The sequence below is a fragment of the Anabrus simplex genome, chromosome 4, assembly GCF_040414725.1.
Source record: "Anabrus simplex isolate iqAnaSimp1 chromosome 4, ASM4041472v1, whole genome shotgun sequence".
In the NCBI taxonomy this organism is placed as follows: Eukaryota; Metazoa; Arthropoda; class Insecta; order Orthoptera; family Tettigoniidae; genus Anabrus; species Anabrus simplex.
The window spans coordinates 12,939,146-12,952,326 of NC_090268.1; the positions used below are offsets into that span (position 1 = coordinate 12,939,146).

The window sequence follows — 13,181 nt, forward strand, 5'->3', positions numbered from 1 at the left end:
TTCATACATTTCTGACCCTAGAGTACCCTGAAAGAGATGCCATGATTCAACAAGACAATGCTTCATATTACCGCTCTGTGGTGGAACGCAGGTGTTTGGAGGAGCACTCCAGTGAAGTTACGGCTATGGATTGGCCTTCCAGATCTCCCAGTCTTAATCCATTCGAGCATTTATGGGATGCTGTCGATACTGGTGTACGTTCCATGAAAGCCGCACCAACTACACAAGACCAGTTGGGGGTAGCAGTGCAAGATGCATAGGTTCAGATCCCTCCAGAACGATTGCAACACCGTGTACAGTCGATGCTTCGCCGTATTGATGCCATTTTGAGGGCTCGCGGAAGAGCAACTTGTTATTAACTTCACATTCAGTGTCTTCCCGTGACTTTTGGCCACTAAGTGTATATTAATCTATTACAGAACTAACTGAAAAATGTGATATATTATCAAGGGCTGCTATTTTGAAGCGTTCTCCTGTGACAAAACATTAGAATACCAAATAATAAAGTCTTCCTACCTGTGTGTTCTATCCTTCGTCCCCCTCGAGGTTGAAAGCCCGCACCTTGAATACTGTTGGATGGAGTGAAGCTGAAGAACGCGAGGAACTGTGACCGTAACGTGGGCTCTCCCACTCTGGAAAGAGAAAACGAATTCATCTTAAATGTAGGAAATAAAGTCATAAATACAAACAAAAATATCATTATCACTAGGCCGGGATTGAAGCTGTTAACTTCGTCTCAGACCGTCACACTGGTCTTGATGTTTAGGCAGGACAGTCCAAGAGACGAAGAACTTCTACTGTGGATCGATCATGATACTGATGCTTGTTTTCCAAGGTGTTCTAACATCTAGGTCATCGGCCCGTAATGTTACGAGGTGAAACGGAATTACATTTTTAAAGTATATCCAGTGACTAAACTTTAAAACGAATAATGATGACAAATTATACTACTGTGGATCAAATTTTGGATTCAAAACGTGAATTTGAATTTCATTCTCATGAAGATGATTACAAAATAAATGTATATCCTTAACAGCAACGTTCAATAGATATCTAACAATGTAATATACCAATGTAATATGACACCTAAAGAGTTCACGCAGTTGTTGGTGTGTGTGTGGCTGAGTTCGTGAAGGAGAGAAATGAAAAGTGCGAGGAATGCTGATGTTTTTCTTCACGCAACATCTTCTTTCAGCTACAGCGAGAGCTGAGACGGAAATTCATAAACTGCAAGAAAAGAAAGGAGCTTATTAAATCTCAGAGACTCATCAGGCACCACTACACGTGATTTCACGGAAATGAGGTCTAGACTGAAACATGATTGTCTAATAAATGTCGTCCGTAGCCAAGATATGGACTCATTTTTGCGAGCACGCTTCACTCTTTTCTTGTCTGATTAAAACCGATGGATAGACTAATATAAAGTCCAAAATATCAGATTTGTTATTTGATCCGAAAGAAGACGACAACTAAAGAGCGATACGAAATTGTTACACATTGTTCTCAAAACTGGGCCACATAAACAGTTTATTCTCCTGAGAATATTTGTAATATATTACTAGATAGTTTCTCCACGAAAAATGTTCGTACCTTAGCATGGGATGAGAATTGTTTATGAATACACTAGTACGTAAGCCTGTCTTTGACAATCGAAATTATCTGTAAAGTGATTGGAAATTCTGAATGGACTATTAATATATCTTACGTACACATGTTAGAGTATCCAGATTCTGTACGGCACCTGAATGGGATAGTAATAATAATAATAATTGTTACGGGGTTACCCGTGGACGCAGAGGTGAAAGAAGGTGCTCCGGTGAATGGGTCTAACTACAAAGTCAAGAATGGAATTTAAAACTTTAACCAAGATTATATTTTTTCATTTTTAGAATTTCAAACTTAACAATCTTTCACTGAGTGAACACAATAATATATCAGGTACAATGACAAACTAGAAACAAGGCAAGAAAAATCCCAATTTTAGTGATTTTTACACTTTTGGGCTACAAGCCCCTAGTTTTACAACTTTGAGCTCTTAGCTCAATTTTACCAAAGCACAAATTTAAATGCAAGGGCAGAAAATCCCCAATACATGGAGCACTAGCTCCAAAAATGACAATTTCAGGCCTCCCAGAGGCACTACTACAACACTTGAAAAAGAGCTAACCTGCTCTCAGTTCACAAGCCTACACAAGGCAATTTCAACAGTATTTTATACCTTTTGGCCTTCCATGGCCAAACTTACAACTGAAACAGTGGTATCTCGTACCCAACCTACTGGGCCTTCATGGAACACGAATAATGGTTAAGTAAATGGCCAGAAACACCAAATAGAATGGAGGCGTGAATTTGCACTTCTAAACAGGCATTCTTAAAACCTAAAAGGCACTGGGGAAATAGGGGCTATTCCCAAACTATGGACGTGACCCGTATTAGAAAGAAATTTAAAACATTAAGGAAGAGTCACCTCAAACCAAAATGAAGGGGAACTCGAGAGAGTGCATCACTCTCTATCCCCGAATTACGGTTACAGATATTATGAAGTTTTTACATAAGCCGCAGAAAATTACATTTTTAGAAAAGTAGGTTACATGGTAAACGTTTCAGGCTTTCCCGTTGGTTAAACTGCTGAGCTAGCAAGAAATAAAGATGTTAACCGGCCATTACCTTCCTGAAAACCTGCTGCCTGATGAAAGAGACACCTTCCACCTTCTGCTTCACATATACACACTTGGTTAGATGTTGATCAAATGGCCAAGAGTCGTGAAAATCTGCAGTTTATAAACCCTCGGGGAAAGTTCGAGACCTTTCATGAATAATCAAGACACACCCACAGAATTTTATTGAGGATACAAAGTTTACACTCAAAATCGAAGAAGAAATACATGATTGGTTAGAAATTAATTACAAAAATTTTTGATGGGTTAAATTCAAAACAGGCGGAAAGAAAGGATAAATATTGCCAACCCAAAAGTGAATGAACGAAATTTAGTAAAGGAAAAACTTATGAATACAAAATTATTCAAAAAAAGTTCCTTCACTTCGCACCAGTGTGCATGATCATAGTTTTTGGTAGTGACCTCTCTGAGATAATGTCCACATTTCTTGATGAACGGAAAACAAAAACAAGTTGAAATTCACGCAGTACTGGCAACTTCATAATCACAAAGTTACGGTAGTGACATCTTCAGAGGAAACGTTTAAGTAGGTCTAGTTCCAAGTTCAGTGTTTCTCCTGTAGAGGAATTTTAATTGGCGCAAGATTTAAACGTGCGGCGTAGAGGTGTACCCCCCGGTACAATAATAATAATAGCTTTACTTCCCACTAACTACTTTGACGGTTTTCAGAGACGACGAAGTGCCGGAATTTAGTTTCGCAGGAGTTACTTACATGCCAGTAAATCTACCGAAAAGAGGCTGACCTATTTGAGTACCTTCAAATACCACCGGGCTGAACCAGGATCGAACCTGCCAACTTGGGTTCAGAAGGCTTCAGCCACTCATCCCGGCACTGAGTGAAATCGAAACAGGTATTATAGTATTGCATTGATCGCCGTACTAAGTGCAGTTGTAGCTTGGAGTTGTACTTCGAAGTATCTGCATTGTTGAAAAAGCAACGTACAACTGTCCAGAACACTGGGTGCAGATACTCATCCCAGCTTCAAAGTTTGTCCTGGTGGCTTATTCATGGTGACAGAGAATACTAAATTTACCTCCATTTAAGAACAAATGGTATTCCGGCATTCACAGGTGCTAAATCTATTCTTGAAAAAAAAAAAAAAAAACACTTTCCTTCAGAAGCCGAACCCGTATGAACTTCTGCATGAACGATATTTTTGTCTAGCTTCCGTAGATTCAATTTGAAACTGAGGTTTCGTATTAGTCTCCTCTCCACCTACGTTTTGGGATAGTCGTTTACGGCATAGAAATCCGTGTCTATTCTTCTATAGCTTAAACTGTGTTTTCACAATTACTTGTGGTGTTTTATTCTGCGAGCGCGTGTAAGCTCTGATTGTTTCTGCCACCTAGCGGGAGAGTGGGAACTATCTGCTGCCTCCCGGCCTTGGTCTTGCTCCGGCCAGTCAGCGCTTTGTGTCGGTCATTTTGGAATAGACTCTGACTTCAGAGAGCAAGGGAAGTGGAGCCTTGCATTCGCTGTGGTCCCATCATGGAGAGAAGACATTCGTGTTTCTGCTTCCACGTTATGTATTGGAGTAGCGGCATGGACTACGGATAATTGAAATAAGGTGGAGGGTTGTGTCCTAAACCCTCAAAACTTCTACTTTTTTCATCCTATTGAAGAAGATTTGCGTTTTTCCTTCTATTTTTGGTGATCTTGATCTGGTAAGGTCTCGGGCATGTCTGAAACTTCTCTACTGCTGGAGCAACTAAAATGTAAGTCCACATCTTTAAAATTACCTCCGTACTTCTCACCCGGAGTGAACTACTTCAGTGATTTCTTCGAAGAGAGCCTGTTATTGGAGGTGTGCGGCGGAAAATTATGATAAAACCTTCTTTTAAAAATGTTCACCAAAAACTGTGATTTTTTACATCGGGTTGAAAATGTATTAGTTATCTTATTTATGTCCCTAGGGTGTTTAACCTTCATGATAAGCAATTTCATTTGTTTCTTGAGCAAAATTGTAAAGAAAAGTAAGAAATGGGGAATTTCAATTATTATTATTATCATCAACTTTTGGATGTTACTTCTGTTTCAAATATCTTAGTTTTAAAACTGGGTTAATGCATGGGAGATCCAGTAAGGATTATCAGAGAGGGATTCCTTTCGTATTAAGTTTTGTTTCTTGTTCCTTTGTTTATTTTGTTGATTTCCTTTTGGGGTTTACGTGTTTTGGGGGATGGTTTATGGCTTTCCGGCCTCCATTTTTCCTACAATTGTTGTCCTACCCGGGATTGGTCCTTACCATGTATGACAATGAGCGATTGTATCCTTGGTGATGATAATTGTTTTTTGTAAAGATGATGATGATTTTGATTTAAAATATGGAGGACTGTCCCTTGTGACATTGCTCTGTGGTTTGATGTAACTCGTGTTGGGTGTGTTTGATTTTATCTTTGGAGCTCATTTTCGGCCTTTCTTTTCGTCTCCCCTGCTTGTGATCTTGGAATTTTTCCTTTCCCTTTGGGTATTTTACTAAAAGTTTCAGATATCCTGTGCTGGACCTCCCAGTATGACTGGTCTCTCTGTTAAGAAAGAAAAAGGAGAGTTTCAAGAAAATAAGAAAATATCTCTCAAGGTGTAATTGGAAAGGTTGTAATTTTAAACCCCTACCTAAGACATTGGGTAATTTTAAAGGTATATTTTCTCCGTCTAGAAGTGATTGTGGTTGTTGCGAAAGTAACGTAAAGTTTCTGTTGGTACCTTTTCATTTATTTAATTCCTTTCTTATCAACCGACCGTTTTTGATTTGATTTCCTTTTTTGAAGGTGTTTAGTTTAACTTGATTTCCATTGGAATTTTACTGTGGTTTCAAACAAGTCAGTTTAATTAAATTTAACCTGTTGTTGTTTCATGATAATTTGATTCATATTCCATTTCAAACTAATTTAACTTGAATTCAGGTAACTTATTTTTTAAAGTTATATCTTCGAGGATGATCTGTAATTTATTTTACTTGTTAATTTCTCTTTGAAGTTATGAAATATTTTTTAAAGGAAAGATTTGTCTTGTTTCTGCTCTATAATTATTTGACACACTGACAGTTGGTAGCTTGATTCACTGGTTTGTTGTTGTTTTCTATTTTCTTTTCATTTTGTTCCCGGTGTGTAGTGTGTGTGACGCTTCTCTTGAACTGGACCTTTGGTCCTGAGTTGTGCATTTTCACTGCCGATCAGCTAGGTTGGTATGGGTTAGCTAACTGGTGGGACAAATTAGTTTCATTGCACAAACGAGCTTTATTAACCTCAAAAACATCGATTTTTGTTATTGTTGTTGTTTGCTGTTTTGAGGGGCTTAACAGCTAGGTCATCGGTCCTAAGGGTACGAAGTGATCGAAGCAATATTCAAACTTAAAAATGTATCCACTTACCGGAATGTAAATGGAATGAACAGAAAATGTTGGTGAAACAAAAACAATCAGTTGATCCAATTCACAATCCTTTCATTACTCATTAACGCCATCGCCCACACTATGGAGTCAGTGATAATGCACGTCATTTACTCATTTTTAAACTATTCCGGAACTTTTCGTTGATGATGTTAAAAAATGGAGAAAATGCTACTTCGGAAATTACTAGAGTCTCACTTGGATGAAAACAGGAACCAAGTGAATCCCTTAGAATTTTTTTTTGAGATCCTGTTTTCTTGAATCCCGATTTGACCTAGTTCTCCGGGGTACCGACTAACAACGGACAGGAAGAGCCTTCGATAAATGGAGGTGTTCAGTTTTGAGCCAGCCTGCAGATTCAGGATGATTAACAACGGAGTATAGCTTTGGTCTTCTATCAAGACAAGGACTGAAGGTGCATCGCTCCCACACGACGGGCTGAGGATACCGTAGTAGTAGGGCTAAGTGCGTCCTAGCCCCGAGCCAATCAGACGCCGCGGAGCGTGTCACGTGACTGCTGACTTCAGCAGCGCGGGAAATTTGAATTCTGCGGGAGGTCATTGCCCCTAGTGTTGTGCCTATGCCGATTCCAACTCCGCGGCCATTAATCCGTGGTCATTGAACCCTAGTACAGTAGTAGGGCTGGGCCGAATTGTGGATTTTGCATAAGAGAGCGAGCCTAACTTCACACCCGCAATCTTGAAGGGGGCTATCCTTAGTTTTAAGGCAAGATGCCCTTCCCCACGCTAATTGCACAAGATGATGACTATCCACAGCTTCTTATGAGACGGCCTAGGGACGCTTGAGCAAGATGGCGGCTATCTAATTACACAAGATGGCGACTATACACAGCTTCTTATGACATGGCATAGGGGCGATTCCGCAAGATGGCGGCTGCTCTTTTGAGACAGCCTAGGGGCGCTTGCGTAAGATGGCGGCTATACATTGGCTCTTATGGAGAACGATGTCGGCTATGCGCGATTGCGCAAGATAGCGGCTATACATAGGCTCTTATAGAGAAAGATGCCGGCCATGGGCAATTGCACAAGATGGTGGCTATACATGGGCGCTTATTGAGAAAGATGCCCACGATAGGCGATTGCACAAGATGGCGGCTATACATAGGCACCTATGGAGAAAGCTAGCTTAGTGAATACTGCGCAAGATGGCGGCTATACATAGGCTCTTATCGAGAAAGATGACAGCCATGGGCGCTTGCGCAAGATGGCGGTTATACATAAGCTCTTATGAGACAGCTTAAGGGCGCTAGCGCACGATGGCAGCTGTACACAGGCTCTTATGCGATTAACTCCTAGAACTTGGGTCAAGGTTACTGTGCAGGATGGCTGCTACACATATGCTCTTAGGAGACGGCTAAGGGCGCTTGCGCAAAATGGCGGCTATACATAGGCTCTTATCGAGAAAGATGACCGCCATGAGCGCTTGCGCGAAATAGCGGCCATACACGGGCCCTAATGAGACTAACTCCTAGAACCTGGGTCAGAGGTTACTGTGCAATATGGCGGCTATACATAAGCTCTTATGAGACGGCTTAACGGTGCTTGCGTGAGATAGCGGCTATACAAATGCCCTTATGGAGAAAGCTAGCCCAGGAACTACTGCAGAAGATGGCGGCTGTACATAGTCTCTTATAGCCTTTTCCCTCCTCTGAAAGGACACGGCCGCTCTCCTCGTCCTCCTCCTCCACATCCGTATAGCAAAAGGGCAAAGGCACCTCCTCCTAGCAAAAGGGCTAATGAGAAAAAAGGACACCTCTTCCTCATCTATAGGACAAAAGGGCTCCTCCCTATCCGTTTGACAAAAGGGCACCTCCTCCTAGGAACAGGTCAAAAGGACTTCTCTTTCGGTCAAAAAGGCTCCCCTTTATATGTATGACAAAAGAGCTTAAGGGCAAAAGGGCATAAGGGCTCCTCTTCCTCGAAAAAGGGTTCGTCTTCCTTGCAAAGGGCTCTTCGTGGTAAAAGGGCAAAAGAACTCCTACTTACCGTTATTGAGGTTAGCTCGATCCCTCCTCTCACAGAGAGATGCTTTCCTGAATTGAACGCTACATTACAAACAGACTAATTATGTTGCGTTGTCCTCGTCACATAAGTTTTTCGATTGAGGAGGAAGCGGTAGGAGGAGTCGGCGGTAAGGAGAAAGTAATACTTTTTTAGCATGCAAAAATGTAGTAGGATAAGCAAGTGCTGCGTAAGACAAGAGAAAACAGGTTCAATCTAGTTAAGAAATTCAGTTCCAAAAATATAAAATTAACATGCTATATGTCTTCATCCGACAAGACAAAACATGTTGACTATTAAACAGAAAAATTTTATCGCTACTGTGGTGTATGTTTCTATTCCTCAAGACAAGATACAATTAGCACACACTAGAACTGATTGTAGAACAAGACAAAACATGTTGGCTATTAGTGTTCAGAACAGAAAAACGTATAACGCAAAACATTATAAGATTAATCTCTCTGTTGATACTATTGCACTCCTATGCAACTAACGGGCACATATAAAATTGCAAATGTTGTATATCTCTATCAGACATACTTATTCTTAATCACTGCTGAGGATACTTTTGTCCTAAGGAGGTGGATTCTGCCGGATTCGAACACATGCAACAGAAAAAGTCTGTTTAGTTACCGAAACAGAATAAATAATTAAACTACTGTGCAGATAAAATAATGTTACTACTTAGCAGGGGATACTTTTGTCCTACATCATATTGTGTTAAGGAGAAAAATGATTGATCAAACCCTGTTTTAACACCAGAATGAAAAATCATAGCATTGAAAATTTGTTTACAAGGGAGAGGAATAGAAGTGTACTTCCTCTTAAATCAATGATCACTACTATTATGCAGATAAAATGAGCTGTAAGAGGGATCGGAAAGGTATATTGTTAACTTACCTTGATTCTAGGGACGACTACTTACGCGATACTCTTTATAAGTCGACAGGTGTTTTGAATTGATATAATCTCGAGAGATTTACTTCTACGTATCGAACTCTCAGTCTCATAAACTACGACGTAGTAGGGCAGAATGCTGACACTTACAACAGGTGTTTTTGTGTTTAGAACACTACTAGTCTGACTGACACATTTTATGAAAAATAGATTTAAACACTAGAGTTATTTTATGGTCTACTGTAATGTTTACAAGACTAGAAAAGGGAAAAAGGACGAAAGGACTCTTTCTCCTCCTTATCGCGACTTCTTCCTATCGAAAAGGGGCTAATAGGCTAGGGTGCCTCTCTTCTCTTTATCCGGGCTTGAGACCGGCTGTACATCTAGAGGCGGAGTTAACACCCTACGGAAGAGAGAATGTTGGAAAATAATCTATACCAATATAGCTACTCTATTGACTATACACTACAGAAGGATGACTTAAGTGAGGGTAAGCGCTGGGAATGTAGGAAGGTGTTTAGGCTGTTTTACTGCCGAGAGACAACTATTACTCAGCAATACCTACAGATCATATTTCTTGCTCTAATTCGAAAAAATCTGCTTTTTATTCTGTGTAACCACCAACTTTATAGGCTCTTAGCAGTTGCAAACGTTTTACGAGTACATTGGGGTCTTTACCGTATCTGACGTCTACATAGGGTAAAAGAGGCTTGTTGTGAGCCTTGAGCCTATATGCAGACAGTTGATGTGTAGGGACTTGTTTTGATGTAATACATGCTTCAGCTGTAGCGTTTCCAGTTACAAACTTGACTTGTTTCGATAGCAATGATGTTGATGATGCTTGTTGTTTTAGGGGCCTAATATCGACGGCCATCCGCCCCAAATGGAACGACGTGAACGACATGAGATATGAAGTTAAAATTTTAAAACTTATCCATTGACTAGAGTTAAAAAAAGTGGTGATGAAGAAAACTGAGTATGAGATTAAAATAATCAGTGGATCTATTTCGCAATGCCTTATTTTCTAATAAAATAAGAGAAAATATAGGAGACAAAGGAATAAGGCATTGCCTGGTAGTACAAATGTATATACATAATTTACGTTAGACGTTAAAATAACACATTAAAATACGCAACACAAACTAAAATGAAGTCAGTAGGATAAAAGCACAATTGACACAAATACACTAGCACAAAAGACATCATTACACACGATAAAACAGACCACTATCCCTCATAAAGCGGATGACGTCACGGAGGAAAAGGGAGATTGTACTCGGGAGGTTAAGACTACGGCGAAGATCGACCAGGTTCACACACTCCGTAAGGATGTGCACCACGGTAAGATGTGTCACCGCAACTGCACACCGGAGTGGGTCCTCCTTTCAATAGATGGGAGTGTGTCAGGATACCGTGGCCCATCCGAAGACGACATAATACCACAGCTTCCCTCCGCGAAACCCGAAGGGAAGTCCTCCATACGTTCGTTGTACCTTTTATCGCTCTCAGCTTATTTGCAAGAGGAGTGGCCCATCTTCCATTGGGACATAACCAGATGTCACATTTGAGAGCGAATATCACTTGCTGGAACCTTGAAAGGCAACGGGGGCAGTATAACTGCCTCCTTGGCAGCCCTATCTACTAATTCAATTCCCTCTACACGCATGTGGCTTGGGAGTCACATAAAAGTAATTCTGGTGCCGGCATCCGAATACCCGGCCAGCAGGTCCTGGATCCGCTGCACCAGAGGGTGTCGAGGGAAAAAGTATCAATAGACTGTAGCGATCTCAAGGAGTAAGTACACAGAAGAAAGTGTCGGCGTCCATTGGACTGTGCGTACCGCAGAGATTCACAGATAGCATAGAGCTCTGCTGTGTTCACACTACAGGTTGCCGGGAGAGCAAAAAGAAACCTCTCATTGTCGACAACGAACGCACAGGCCACCTTCGTTTCTGTCCTTGATCCATCCGTGTAGACGACGACTGAACCTGAATAGCGGCCAACAACGGACAGGAAGAGCCTCTGATAAATCGAAGGGACCTTGGTTCCTTTCGGGCCAGTGTGCAAATCCAGGATTATTTTAGGTCGTCGTACTACCCACGGAGGTATCCCACTCGGTTGTCTGACAAGGCAAGGAACCTATGGTACGTCAGACAATTCGTAACTGGTATCTAAGCGAATCCCAACCGGCCACGTCGCTCGAGGACAAGCAGCGTACAGCAAAAGGTTGCGATTGTTGAACACGCAAGGATAGCTTGGATGAAGTGGCATATGTTGAAAATTTGCAGCGTGCGTAAGTAGGAGTTGCTGGGGCCTAAGTTGTAAAGGCGGCACACCAGACTCAGCGAGCAGGCTGACAATGAGGCTTGTACGAAAAGCTCCCGTCGCCAGACTAACCCCGCCGTGGTGGATGCTGTTCAGCTTCGCAAGAACGCTTGGTCTTGCTGAGCCATATGCTGCACAGGCGTAGTCTAGCCGAGATAAAATATGTGCCCTATAGAATCGTAGGAGCACAGTGCGGCCAGCCCCCAAAAGTGCTCCTAAGAAACTTCATGATATTCAACTTCCTAGTGTATTGCACTTTTAACTGCCGCACATGTGGCTCCCACGATAATTTACTGTCAAAAAGGAGCCCATGAAATCGGTAAGTGTCAACTACAGGAATAGCTACATTTCGTTAATAAAGTTCAGGAGGAGGGTGAATGGAACGTTGCCGAGAAAAGTGGACAACACAGGTCTTTTTGGTGGAAAAACGAAAGCCATATTCGAAGGTCCACTGCTCCACTCTCCTAACAGCTTGCTGTAATTGTCGCTCTGCGACTGCCATATTACGCGAGGAATAGTGCAGCGCAAATTCGTCCACATAAAGCGACGGAATGACTGCTGTATCAGCAGCAGCAACAATACCGTTTATAGCAATCGCGAACAGCGTGACACTAAGGACCGATCCCTGTGGGACTCCATTTTCTTGAACGTGGTATTGCGAACATATCCTCCCTACTCGGACACGGAATAGACGGAGGGACAAAAAATTCGCAATGAATACCGCAAGTTACCTCGGAATCTCCATTGATGCAGGACTGAAAGGATATCATATCGCCATGCGGTGTCGTAGGCCTTCTCCAAGTCCAAGAAATCAGCTACAAAGTGTTGTTTGTGGAGAAACACATCTGGATAGAACTCTTCAGGCATATCAAATGGTCAGTGGTCGAGCGAGCGGCTCAAAAACCACATTGGTACTCGGAAATGATTCCTTGTTTCTCCAGACACCCCACAAGTCGTCGATTGACCATCCTCTCAAATAGCTCACACTGGCAGCTGTAAGTCAAATGGGTCTGTAACTTCCTGCATACTTAGCATCCTTGTCATTCTTGAGGACAGGAAAAACTATGCCCTCTCGCCACAGAGACGAAAAAATCACCATCTATCCAGATTCGGTTGAACACACGATGGCGATATAGTAGACTCTCATCACTAAGGTGTTTCAACATCTGGTTATGGATGTTGTCTTCTCCAGGAGACGTGTCCTTGCAAAGCGCTAAGGCGCAGGGGAGTTCCCACTCCGTAAAAGGCACGTTGCAGTCCTCTGTAACTTGAGTGGGAAAACTAAGATTATTACGTTCTGCCTCCCGCTTCAGAGCGAGGAAGTCACGATGGTAATTCCCGGAGCAGATACATCCGCAAAATGACTAGCTAGATGTTTAGCAATCGTGAGATTGTCAGTGACGATATTGCCTGCAATGGAGATTCCCGGTACAGGAGATGATCCTAGGATACCCGAAATACGTCGGAGTTTATTCCACACTTGAGATGATGGAGTATATGACGTCATAGACGTCACATATCTTTCCCACGAAGCCTTCTTACTTTGCCGAATAGAAGCTTGCGCCTACACGCGGAGTTTCTTAAATGTTACCAAGTTGGCCACAGTAGGCTGTCTACGGTAACGTTTATGAGCGCGACGGCGTTCCTTGATGTCTGCTGTTATTTCATCGTTCCAGCAAGGAACGGATTTTTCGGCGAGGAGTTCCCGAGAAGAATGGAATGGACTCCTCAGGAGCAGCAGCAAGAATAACTTGGGTGACGTAAGTTATTTTCTCGCCGACTGTCCGCCTGATATCGTCAATAAAGACAGCTAGTGATGTGTACTTTTGCCAATCAGCATGTTTAAGAATCTATCGAGGGGGAGCCTCGAC

The 13,181-nt window shown here is 42.0% G+C and overlaps 1 protein-coding gene across 1 annotated transcript in view; it reads right to left on the reverse strand.

Moving 5' to 3' along the window:
* LOC136872119 (uncharacterized) overlaps positions 1 to 13,181 on the reverse strand; it is a 665,288-nt gene that overhangs the window by 194,861 nt on the left and 457,246 nt on the right. The window contains exon 5 of the mRNA XM_068227340.1: positions 517 to 632. Coding sequence (XP_068083441.1) covers positions 517 to 632 — 116 coding nt within the window. The remainder of the gene's footprint in view (positions 1 to 516; positions 633 to 13,181) is intronic.